The sequence below is a fragment of the Aplosporella prunicola genome (genome assembly GCF_010093885.1).
Source record: "Aplosporella prunicola CBS 121167 unplaced genomic scaffold K452scaffold_25, whole genome shotgun sequence".
NCBI classification, from domain to species: Eukaryota; Fungi; Ascomycota; class Dothideomycetes; order Botryosphaeriales; family Aplosporellaceae; genus Aplosporella; species Aplosporella prunicola.
Window position 1 is genome coordinate 413,417 of NW_022983553.1, and position 12,256 is coordinate 425,672.

Sequence of the window (12,256 nt, forward strand, 5' to 3'; positions counted from 1 at the left end):
AAAAAAAAAACAAACAAACAAACAAGCCCCCAATATCAATATCTCAGCCACCCACCACGCAGCACACAGCACGTGCACAAGCCCACCCAAGCCAAGCCAAACGCCCACGTGCACCAGCCACCCGCCACCACAATGACGACAGGAACGCCATTGTCGCTGCTACTGCTACTGTCTCTCCTACAATTCTTTCTTTGTCCACAAAGCCCCAACCACACACATGGAAGCCACCAGCCACAAACCCGCCATGCAGAAAATGGTTTCAGCCACCCATCCACCCAACCACCAACCACCAAACCCAAGTAAGCAGAAAGAGAGTATCCCGGCATCTTAATAAAAGATTCTATGTGTCATGCGTCAGCAACAGAGGCTAAGATTCCGGTATAGGATTTCAGTGTTGGAATCGAAATCATGGTTCCGCGATGGTGGTCAGCAATGAAGTGAAGTAAAGTAAAGACGAGGATAAGGGGATATTTGGGCGCAGAGATGAATGGTTGGGATTAGCGAGCACGAGCAAGACGTGCAAGGGGAAGAGAGTTTTCTGGGAAGGCCGCTTGTGGGCGAACGAGTAAAAGCTTAGTTGGGACGAATTCTGTAGTGTGGAACAATAATGCTTTAGGGAAACAATGCCTTGTTTGCTTTGGCTGTGCTCCATTGGCAGTATGGTCACGCCAGGGGAGAAACATGCATGCAACTTAAAGGAACTAAACTGTAGGGAGACAGGTGTTGATTAGGGATGAAAGACTGAGCAACATGCTATGACTAAGACTGGTCCCACTCGGACCGTCCTTCCTAGCAATAGTGCTCCAACGCATTCCTTCTAGCTTTTGAGCCCTTCGATCAAACCATCTCCGTTTGCCTCCTCAAGTCCTTCTCAACCACACCCTTTGCTTCAACCAACCATCTGAATCATTAGACTTTCCGGCTAGACTGCAGATGCAAGTAGCGGCAAACTTCTCTTACTCGGCCGCGGGTTCGTGGAAAGTGATCATGCGAGTTGATGGCATGAAATTTTAAACGGAGCTTGTAACCGTCGCAACACCAGCTGTGACGGTCGCAACTCCAGATGACACCACGACAGTGCTAGTGGACCGTGACGATGGCGTGACTCTTGAAATAGACGCCAAGGCGGTGCTAGTAGACCGTGACGACGGCGTGACTGTCGTAATAGACGCCCGTATAGTGCTTGTGGATTTTGGCGGAGGAATTGGCGAAAGAGTGACAGCACTGACGTTTGAGGGGATTGATGAGGCCGCGTGGTGCACCTCCTTGGTCTTGGTGACAGTTTTGGTGATTTCAAAGGTGACTGTAGTATCAAATCGCTTTTGCCTCAGAAGGCTCTCGTCTCTTTCTTCCGATGACCGGTGCACCGCAACCGTAGAGCAGGTTGGGCACGTTTGCCCCATTATTGTCATCGTGATCGTCTCCAGAGACTCAGTTTCGACACCGTCCTCGGTATGGACGTCCATGGGAAATGGCTTAACGCCTATTGGAGTGGCGAATACTGAGAAATGGACAGAGACAGACTCCGTGATCGTGTTCGTGTGCGAAACAGTGATGGTCCTAGACGGTGTTGGGTGCACTCCGAAGTTCAGGACATAACCAGACTTGGAAAGAACAAGTGTGCCGTCGTCCCGCACCGCAAGACTGGTTGGGCTTCTCTTGGGTTTCGAAGTGCTGTTGCTCCGCGGGTATTTGGTCCACGAGACACTCATAATGCTCGAACGTTGGGAGCCAGTAAAGAAGGTAGAAGATCCCGTCCAAACTTCTGACTTGCCGGTTCCATTGCCCGAAGCAATGATCGTGCCTTTCTTATTTGTGCTCAAGCTAAGCAGTGGCTCACGGGGAGGCGCCGTCGGAGCATTGGTACTAGGTACCCAAGTCGCCGAGGTTGTTTCGAGGATGGTTCCGTTTTTGTTTTGGATCAAGAGTACCGACTCATAAGAACCTAGGATATCGATGCCATTGGCAGATCGCGATGTCGGCTGCCCACAGGGATCCCTTCCAGTTATGGTGAATTTTGGGTCCTCCATCCACGTGATAGAAGAACAAGAAGTGGTAGAAGTCGTGGAAGTGGTGGATTTGGCAACAACCGACTTGGCAAAGACAGCAGCCTTCGTACTGACGAATTCAGTAGTAGGCTTAACATCGGCGCGAGCGGCAAAGATGGTCGGCATGTTGGGTTGTTTGGCTGCCGGCATCTGAGACTTAAGCGTAATGGTGGTGGGCCCAGTAGTGGCGGTGGTCCCAGTAGCGGTGGTAGGCCTGGCAGTCTTGACATAATGTACGATACAACTCAATGCTGCAGCTGCGTGGTCCGGTGGACTCATGGGCGGGTCAAGACTGATGAGATCATCCCAACTGAGTTTCGAGCTGCATTCTTTTGCCTCCGTCGAAGCCTCGTAAGAATCGACAAGCTTGCACAGGACTTCCTGTGGGACCTCCCTAGAGAAAAATGTGAGATGATTGCATCAAAAGAATTCGGGAAAAGCTCTTACGCTCCGTCGATCTCGAGTTTTGGGCCCGCAATGCACACATTGTCACCAGTAGGTGGACCAACTGCCCTGCGGCTGACTTTCGCGTTAGGGTCGGTCTCGTCAGTCTTGTCGGTCTTGTGCTTGCGCCACCTGGCAAACACATAGTCCCTGAAACAGTCGAGAAGTTCTATTCCCAACTTCCTGTTCACGTCGGTGCCATTTGTTGCGGAGACGATACTTCTGGCCCAGGTGTTGCAAGTGATCCTGGCATAGTGGCTGTTCTTGAATTCTTTCTCGAGCTTTTGATATTTGATAGCTGCCACCCTCCTAAAATATTATAAGTATCTTGGAAGACAATAAGATCATGTCGTTCACTTACCTATACTTGCCCTTCTTCTTGTACGACATGTCGGTGTCCGGGTTAACGGAGAAAGTGTCCGCAAAATAGGCCGTGGCGAATCTTCCATATTCGAAGCTCCTGACTAGTCCATTACGAATTGGATTTGTTTCCAAGATATCGCCCGAGGAGGAGAAAGTATTGAACGGGTTTGGCGTGGAGACAGCAACAACTCTCGCAGACAAGATTGATTGAGGCATCCGTGGCGGCTCTGTAATCGGTCCGGAATGGGAGCCGTAGCCATCGGTGACACTCGCCTGTCTGCGTTGTACGATACCAGAAGTGCAGCCACAGGTCGGCGTACAGCTGCAGACGGGAGTGCAGGTGCAGGATCGAATGGGAGTGCCGCTGGAGAATGAGGTAGTCGTGCCGAAGGTTTGGATATAAGACTTGTCTTGCATTCCGGAAGTGGGCTTGTTGCATCTGGAACTACCAAGAACCTCAATGGCGATATCGCCACAGACGCGAAGCGAGGCGGTGCTTGGTGTGTTGAAGGTATATTTGGGCGTCTCGCTGTGTCCGAAACCTCCCCGGCTCATGGTTGGAGTAAAAGCACAGAAGTCGGTTGGCGTGCTGGGAATGAGATCGTGACTATCAGTCTGATAATAACCCGTGATGAGCCTGGAAGCACCGCTGGAAGGCGAGGTTCTCGTGCCGAATTGCTTCCGGTCCGAGGTCTTGTTTGATAAGCCTAAGCCAATTGTGAGCGTCTTGTGCTGGGAAACTCCATGGGTCTCAGAGATTGCAGAATGGTGGGTGAAGATTCCAGAGTTCGAGGGCGATGTAACAAGACTTGGCCGTTTTGGTGTACCGGAGAGGAGTCCGAGTGTTCTGTTGTGCTGGGGACTTCCATGGACTTCAGGGACTGCAGAGTGGTTGGTGAAGATGCCAGGTATTGGAGGTGATGTGACAAGGCTTGGCCGCCTGGTCTTAGTCCAAGTGATTCTGGCCGAAGACGGGACTGTGGTTGTTTGTACCAAGAATGTTGATCGACCTGGGCTCTGGTAAGGATGTTCATGGCTGCTCCCAGAAATGGAGTACTGCGATTCCAAACTGCCCGAATCTCGAGTGACCGAAAACTCCAGTTCCAGGTCGCCCGAGACTGGATCATCTTCAGAGTCTGAGTCCAGAATGTCCTCAAAGTCCAACTCTACAATGTCCTCCAAGTCCGGAACTGAAGTGTTCGAAAGGTCCAGATTCAGAATGCCCGAAACTTTGGTGGCCGAGAAGTTCCAAGTGGCCGATTCTCCTACGAAGACTGAGGCTCCTTCATGGGCCGACTCTCCTTCGTCGTCATCGTAATAGCTCGTTTGCGTCCTAGTAAAGATGTTAGGCCAGGATAGCGTGACAACTGACCATCACTTACCGGGTCAGAGTCGAGCTATAGCGCGGAGCTGGAGTGACAGCTTTGACAGCCCTGGTATCGATGGCTTTGGAAATGGCGAGACCAGCGAAGGCCAGAAGTGGTGCAGTGGTGTAATGCATGATAAGGAATTGATGCAGAAACCAAGCAACGATGCGTGAGAGTTGAGCAAGTGGACAGACGCCGAGTGGTAAGAGTGGGATGGAGGAGAAATGGATGGGAGAGAAGGCAAGAAAGGTTTATAAACACTGAGAAGAGAGAAGGAAACCATCAACGGGCACATTGATGAGAAAGTGCGGCTGTCGGTTTTGGGAGGAAGGCGTTCGACGCAACCCGAGAGACGGCTGCCTACCGACTCAAAAAGGGAGGTTCTTTCCACGACCAGCATCCTTGCTCTTGTATTTCTCTAGGTAGGTTGTCTTCCATCGCAGCTGACTTGCAATGGAGGAAGGTGCACTGGTGTCGCGTCTGCGGAGAAGATCTTCGGCCGCATGCATCTTGGGCCTTACCAAGTAGCGGGCGACAGCTCAGCTGGATTTCAGGCTTGTAGGTACATCATTCCATGGCTTTATAGAAAAAGGGACAATGTCCAAGCGCACATGTTGTTTTCCGCACGTTGTTGTTGTTGAGTTTTCGTCTCGCTGCACGTGAAGACATGTTGATGTTCTCGTCGTCATCGCGACGACGATCAGCGGGAGAATCGTAAACAACCTCTACAGCATGGGGACTGAGGTTTCGCAGCAAGTCAAAGGTGCAACTCGCTACTCCTTGGGCGCGCTCTGATAGCACTAACGACTCACAGCTTCGCTGCATCCCGTCGCATCTCCAGATGGTGCCTATGTTGCAGCGCTCAATGGCAGCAGGTTGCAGGTCCGCGCGGCTGCTTCTCTCACCCTAGTCCGCAGCATACCTTTGCCCGCCGAATACACGCTCAAGACCCTTCCAGCTCTACGCTGGTCACCGATTTCAAGCGCTGATCGGCAAACGCGACGGATTCTCCTCGCCGACGACTCCAATGTCCGGGTCTGGGATCTCCATGACGCACAGTGGACGGCGCTGATCAACAATGGTAGCGGAGGCATGGGCAAGGTAGTCAACGCTGAGTTTGGGAATAGTGCCGATGAAGCCCTGGTCTTCTCCGACTTTGGGGCTAGGGTTACTGCGTGGTCTTTGACCACTGGACGGAGCGTCGAGATAAGGGATCCCAAATTCTACAAGGACGCAAGAGGAATTGGTTTCGGACCAGGCAACGGAATATTTGCGCTGCTGTCAAGGCCTGCAGCCCAGGACATGATCACGCTACATGCGCGAGTTACTTTTTCCTTGCTCAAGACGGTCATACTGGCAAGCAGCGATGCGCAAGGCTTCAAGTGGAGCCCTGACGGAAGGTGGTTTGTTGTTTGGGATGCTCCGAGTACAGGTTATAGATTATACGTGTACACTGCGGATGGCCATCTCTACAGAACTTACAGCGGCGACGAGGATGTGGAAGTCCGTGGGCTGGGCATCAAGAGCATAGAATGGAGTTCTCGCGGGGACTTTCTGGCAGTTGGGGGGTTCGACGAGAGGGTTACTCTACTCTCCACGCGCACAGTAAGTTTGGAAGTGGTGTTTGGGCACGATGCAGCCATTGACGATGAAATAGTTTTCTCCTACAGTCTTCCTCGATCACACGTCAGTTGTCCAACTGTCGGCTGGGGAAGTCTGGCAAGAGCAAATCTCCGCAACGTCAGGTCATTCATACACCAGGGTACCGCAGCCAGTTTCGCCGCCCTTGGCGCCACAAGCCGCAAACGAACCTGTTCCGAAAAGCGGCATTTCAGTTGTGGCTTTCAATGCGGACGGGAGCCTCATAGCGACCAGGGATGATTCAATGCCGACGTCCGTCTGGTTGTGGGACTTGTCACGCCTTGCAGCCCGGACTGTGCTAATTCAGCACTCACCCGTCAAAAGCCTGCAATGGCACCCCAGCATACCCAACTTGGTCTTGATACATTGCGCGCAAGAAGAGCCCATAGTCTACTTCTGGGACGCCAGCACCAACGAGCCACGAGCGGTGCACATTCCGCTAGAAAAGGCGGCGCCGAGAACAAGCAGCAAACTGGAGGCACGTTGGCTCGCAGACGGGTCTGAGCGCAAGCCATCACTTATATTTAGCGACGTCCACGGCTTCCTGACCGTGTGGCCGGAGGGCAAAGAGACGATACTAAGGTTCGACGGGTCGAGAGGCAGCAGGCCGGGGACGCCTGGCAGCACCAACGAAAGCGAGGACTCGCTGTACAACATCCTGACGGGGCGCACGCCGGTGCCGGGGCAGGAAGACACGACGAGCTATGACGTGGACGATTCGGGGGACAGCGTGATGCTGGAGGACACGTTCCATGGCAAGGGGAGACACCTGCAGGGCTCGCTGAGGGACTCGGAGTGCTTTTAGATGTAGATAGACACAGTTGTCTGGTGATGGTGCGAAGGAAGGGCGCCAAGCCCAGGTGCCCCGCCACGCTTCTCCGCCCCCACCGGCGAAAAAGGCCCAAAGGCCCAACTTCGTCGCAAGCCGCAGCAGAGGAGAAAGAAGGATTTCCTCATCAAACCTTACGGGCATTGTCCTCTTTGTCTGCGTGATCGAGCGCCTTCATCAACACGACACCCGGGCCAGCTCTTGGCGGGCCCCAAGGCTGACTTCCGCTAGGCTAAGCACCAGCTTGTCGCTCAGCCGCAGCACCGTAGCAACCTAATACCTCGTCGCTGCCTGCTTGCCTGTCTGCCTGCCTGTCTCGCCGCCTCCATCTCACGCCCGCGCGCTTCGTAATTCCCCACCAACCCGCTCCCTTTCCTCTCTTTCCTCCGATTCTTCTTCTTCCCTCTTCTTCTTTCCTCCCCCACCTTCCCCCCCTCCCTCTGCCTTCTCATGTCGGCCTTTAATGCTCGCTTCAAAAACCTAGTAGGCGGCTCGAGACGCAGATCCTCCAACAACGTTGCGGCCCAAAACACCACGACCCCGCCCCCGGGAAGCGCCAGCTCGTTATCCCCGCCCTCCAACGCCAGCTCGTCCACCACCTCGCTCCCGCAAGCTCCTCCCATGAATCCAAACAATCCGCTCGGCCGCCCGCCCTCGTACACCTACGCTTCTCCCGCCGCCGGCAACCTGGCTGCCCCGCCGCCGCATGGTCGCTCCAACAGCCCCATGCCGCCTCCGCCTATAAACACTGCCCCGGGCCACGGATACCCTCCGCAAGGTCAGATGTACGGTCAGGCGCCCCCGGTGGGCCCTCCAGGGTACCCGCCGCAACCCCAACAGCCTGCATACGGCGGTTACGGGAATCCGCCTGCGGGACCGCAAGCATACAGCCGACCGGCGGCAGTCGAGGTCGAGGGCGCGGGACGGAGCAAGGCGCAGCTGATCGTCGGCATAGATTTCGTGAGTTGCCCATGCCGAGCTCGCAGACGACGCAGCTAACAATGCGATGGCAGGGTACCACTTTCTCCGGCGTCGCGTTTGCGTTTGCAACAAACACCGAGGCGAAGGAGGACATCATCACGGAGTGGCCAGGCGCAGGAAACCAGACCAAACAAAAGGTGCGATTAGCGCTGGGATTTTATTGTCAGGCCTCCCACTAACGCCACGATAGATTCCCACCGTATTGTACTACGACCAATACCAGAAGGTTGTCGGATGGGGTCCAGATATCGCGGACGCTTTGGCCCCCACGGGTTACCCCAAGCCGGGCGTGCAGAAGGTGGAGTGGTTCAAGCTGCAGTTGATGCTCTCTGGAAATACATACATCGACCCCATCAACCTGCCGCCTCTCCCTCCGGGAAAATCCGAGATTGATGTCGCTGCCGACTACCTCTTCCACCTGCGCCAAGCGATGCGGAATCAGCTACAAAAGACGCTGGGAGAAGTGTTCAACCGCGAGGAGCGTAACATCCGATACTATCTTACGGTGCCTGCTATTTGGAACGATGCCGGAAAGGCTGCGACAAGAGCAGCAGCGATTCAGGCTGGATTCTTGCGTGATGAAAATGACAACCGGTTGACACTCGTCACGGAGCCAGAAGCAGCAGCAATGTTCTGTTCCAAAACCGGATTGTTGAACCTCAAGGTCCACGACGCCGTGCTTATTGTCGACTGTGGTGGTGGCACGGTCGATTTGATCGCCTATGAAGTCGAAGAGGAGCAGCCTTTCTCCGTCGCAGAATGCACAGCTGGTTCCGGTGACTCCTGTGGTTCGACAGCGCTCAACCGCAACTTTAGCAACATTCTGCGCGCCAAGATCCGTAAGATGAAGTTGCCAGACGGTTCCAGGACAGCAGGAAAGGTGTACGCCAAGTGCATCATGGACTTTGAGAACCGCATTAAGGCAGACTTCCGGAACAACGGCCAGAAGTGGGCGGTCGACGTCGGAATCGAGGCGGAGTACCCTGAGGCCGGCATCGAGGAAGGTTACATGACTTTCACCAACGAGGAGATTCTACAGTGTTTCGAGCCGGTGGTGAACCGGATTTTGGAACTTGTCAGAAATCAAATCATCGCCATCCAGGCGCAGAACAGGTCATTACAGGTAAGTTGGCCGAAGCCATCGTAATCTCTCAGCACAAGCTCACATGACACCACCAGAACGTGCTCGTCGTCGGCGGATTCGGCGCGTCAGAATACCTCTTCCAACAGATCAAGCTGCACGTGCCGCCACAGTTCCAATCCAAGGTGGTGCGGCCGATGGACTCGGTCGCTGCCATCGTCAAAGGCGCGGTGACGGCGGGCATCACGGAGCGCATCGTGACACACCGAGTGGCGCGGCGACACTACCTGATGGCGACGCTGCAACCGTTCAAGGAGGGCCACCACCCGGAGCAGTACCGAGTGCCGTCGTTGGACGGCAAGGACCGATGCAAGTTTACGCGGCAGATCTTCGTGCAGAAGGGCCAGCGGGTCAAGATCGGCGAGCCGGTCAAGGTCTCGTTTTTCCGGCAGGTCGCGCCGGGTGCGACGCTCATGTACGAGGACATCTTGTACGCCTGCGACGACGATGTGTGTCCCGAGTACACAAAGGATCCACGTAAGTTCTCCCCCTGTTTCTCATTCCTTGCTCTAAACAATCACCAATACCACCATTACCACCACCGACCGACCGACTACGTCGGGTTATGCAACATGCATGCCCTTGAGCGCGCCACATACACCGGATTAAGCAGATACTGACAATGACGTAGGCATAAAAGAGGTGGTGACGCTGACGTCGGACCTGTCGCGCAAGAACCTGGAGAAGGACTTCGAGCGGATGGACACGCCGCAGGGCACCTTCTACCGCGTCTACTTCGACATCTACCTCACGCTCGACGGGTCCGAGTTCAACGCCGAGCTTGTCTGCCAGGGTGAGGTCATGGGCCGCTGCTCTGCACGCTTCAGGTAGAGAGCAAGCGAGCGCAGACGTATGGTATGGTGCGAGCGTGTGGCGGTGCTGAAGAAATGACGGGGCCGGAGAGTTATATTATTGTCGTTGTTGTGGTGGTGCGAAGGAGGCGAAAAAAAAAAAAAAAAAACGCGAGGACGGACGGACGGACGATGCATGCTGATGCTGCCAGGGAGGATGATGAGATGGACGGAGCTGGCGTGCAACGAACCTAAGCAACGAACGACGATATCGGATGGACGATGGTGATGATGATGATGACGGGCCTTTTTTGGCTGCTGGGGAGTAGTACTGGAGGAGAGAGGAGCGGTTGAGCGCAGTGCATACAGTTATCACAGCATGCACTCCGCTTCGCTCTAGCTCTCTTGCTCGCTCATGATATTGTTCTTGCCCGGCTCTCGCAGGGGGCTCACGATTCTCTTGTCTTTAATACTTTTTTATTTTTCTCTCTTCCTCTTCTCTTCTTCTGCTTCTGGTCCTCGCTTTATAGTTTTTTGCTGTCTCTTTCCTTCTTACGGCCAGAGCTTGCTTTGCCGGCATGCTTGCCTGCTTGCCTACTTGTTGGCTTGTCTCGCTTGCTCCCTAGCTTACTTGCAGCGCTGCTCACAAGGGATCACTTGGGCATGCAGCGCAGAGTGAGCGGTGAGCGTCAGACCAGTCAGAGCAAGGCCGGGCAGGGCAAGGCAGGGCAAGGCAGGTGCTCGCAGATGACATTGACATACCCCCGAGAAATTCTAAATGTGACGTTCAGCTTGCTTTTAGATTGCTTGTTTGCTTGCATGCACCATGCTACCTACGCGCTGCTGCTCAACCTACTTACCTGCTGCACACGCACATACATCTCACCACTTGCCACCGCGGCAGGAACTGCACCACCTCCCTACCCTACCTGCCTACCCTACCCCTGTCAGCGCGTTCCTAGTGGCTGCGGTTGCGCGCGAGGCGCTGCTGGGCGACTCTGGGCGCTGACTCGGCTCGTCTCGGCTTGCCGCGGGCTGCGGGGACGGATCGTGTGGCCCGATGTGGCCGTGCGTGCTGCTGGGGTTCGGGCGTGGTGTGGTTGGGTGTGGCTGCGGTTTTGGCCCCAATTCCGGCCGGGGTCTGTCTGCGTGCTGCGGATAGGTAGGCAGGGTGCGGACATAGTGGGCGGGTGGGCGGGTGGGTGGGGTGTCGCGCTTGCCGCGCGTGTACGCACTTTAAGAGGTAGAGCGTGCTGCGTGCAGCCTTGTGGGAAAAGGGGATTATAGAGGGGAATAGGAGTTGGAGTGCGGGACGCGGTTGATCGTGGAGTGATTGTTGTGTGTCGGCAACGCATCCAAGTCGACACATTGTGCTCGGTGTGGGCGGGCGGTCAAGGGGGCGTATGTAAGTGGTTGCAAATGATTGGGCTAGGACGACTGGTGGGTGAGCGGCCAGGCGGGTGGTTCCGCGGGCTAGTTGGGGAGAATGGCGGTGCGATTGGCACTACCGTAGTACACTCCCCGTATAGACGCCTAATTCGCGGTGGCGGAGCATATTTGTGGGGCAGGGTTTTCTAACTTTATAGCCAGAGGATGGCGGTTCGAAGCTCTGGATTGCTCGAAGGTGGCGGTTTGTACGTACACACGGGTTCCACGAGTCGGAAAGGCAAAGTGCTTCATCCATCCAAGAAAAACTAAAGACCAAGTTGACGGAGAAGAGCCCGCGGACTCGACAGTTCCATGATGACAGCGCCGTGGTCGGAACATCATTGATACAGCGCTGAAAAGGCGGACAGCTCCAACGTAGCAGTTCTCCTCAGACACTGTAACACCAGCAGACGTCTAGCCACCAAGCGTAGGTCTTGTGAGGAGGACCGAGGTAGGCAATGGCCCGAAGATGCGCGAATTTCGGCGGCAACGAGCTCAGCGCTGTTGGGCAAAATGGGGGCCAGTAGCCGCGGAGCCCATATGTCTGGGCGACGACGCGTTGGTGCAGCTCAAGGCTACGTTCGAGCTTTGTGGAGGGGCAGCACCGTAGAATTACCCTTTTGGGCCATGGGGCCACGTGACCCGACGATTTGCCGACATATCGTCTTTCAGACATGCAAGTGGACGAGACGCCTTGCCAGCTCAGAAGCCGAAGCGGGGGCGTTTAATTAATTTTGCGATTTTCGTCCTCTTCAGTCATACGGGTGACAGCAAGCACAGCGATCTTCTTTTCATCTCGCTGACTCGTTTTCAGTTAGTTGATGCTCGAGCGGCGCTTTGATTCGACTCGCCATCAGAGGCTGAACGACGGTTGCTGGGGTTGTGGGTGTCGGTGAGAAACAAAGAAGCGCAAATTTAAGCATGGATCGTCAGATCGGAGTACCGCAACCGAGATCGGTGTTCAGGCAGGAAAAAAAAAGACGGATGCGTGGCGTGCTGTAAAAATCGGGGCACCCGCACCCACCCAGGTGCAGAGCAAGCAGGACGTCCAATCCCACAAAGGCCTCTCCACAAAAGATATCCAGAGTCCAGACACGGTTCCGAAATCGAATTTATACCCTGCTCTCTCCATCGAGGGCCGATTCACCTTCTTTTCATGATGGCGAGATGTCAAAGGGAGGATGAAGCGTCCTCCAACCCGCCGTAGCCCAATTCGGCAATAA

At 54.9% G+C, this 12,256-nt stretch overlaps 4 protein-coding genes across 4 annotated transcripts; 3 read left to right on the forward strand and 1 right to left on the reverse strand.

Moving 5' to 3' along the window:
- Positions 1–1,010: 1,010 nt before the first annotated feature.
- On the reverse strand, positions 1,011–4,713 carry K452DRAFT_361586 (uncharacterized protein; the record flags this gene model as incomplete). Its single annotated transcript, XM_033546432.1, has 4 exons — positions 4,238–4,713; positions 2,854–4,188; positions 2,496–2,801; positions 1,011–2,442 (listed from the first exon to the last, which is right to left on the reverse strand). Exons 1-4 carry the CDS (start codon positions 4,354–4,356, stop codon positions 1,011–1,013), a joined length of 3,192 nt encoding a protein of 1,063 aa, XP_033393839.1. The 5' UTR covers positions 4,357–4,713.
- Positions 4,714–4,954: 241 nt separating this feature from the next.
- K452DRAFT_329023 (uncharacterized protein) lies at positions 4,955–6,668 on the forward strand (the record flags this gene model as incomplete). The annotated part of the gene is made up of 3 exons (XM_033545030.1): positions 4,955–4,985; positions 5,037–5,827; positions 5,880–6,668. The coding sequence occupies 3 exons, from the start codon at positions 4,955–4,957 to the stop codon at positions 6,666–6,668; spliced, it is 1,611 nt and encodes a 536-aa protein (XP_033393840.1).
- A 462-nt stretch (positions 6,669–7,130) lies between these two features.
- Positions 7,131–9,787, forward strand: K452DRAFT_291180 (uncharacterized protein). The gene is made up of 5 exons (XM_033541129.1): positions 7,131–7,652; positions 7,706–7,810; positions 7,864–8,796; positions 8,853–9,291; positions 9,446–9,787. Exons 1-5 carry the CDS (start codon positions 7,143–7,145, stop codon positions 9,643–9,645), a joined length of 2,187 nt encoding a protein of 728 aa, XP_033393841.1. The 5' UTR covers positions 7,131–7,142; the 3' UTR covers positions 9,646–9,787.
- A 170-nt stretch (positions 9,788–9,957) lies between these two features.
- On the forward strand, positions 9,958–11,015 carry K452DRAFT_95588 (uncharacterized protein). The gene has a single exon (XM_033547351.1). It carries the CDS (start codon positions 10,269–10,271, stop codon positions 10,890–10,892), a length of 624 nt encoding a protein of 207 aa, XP_033393842.1. The 5' UTR covers positions 9,958–10,268; the 3' UTR covers positions 10,893–11,015.
- Positions 11,016–12,256: the final 1,241 nt, after the last annotated feature.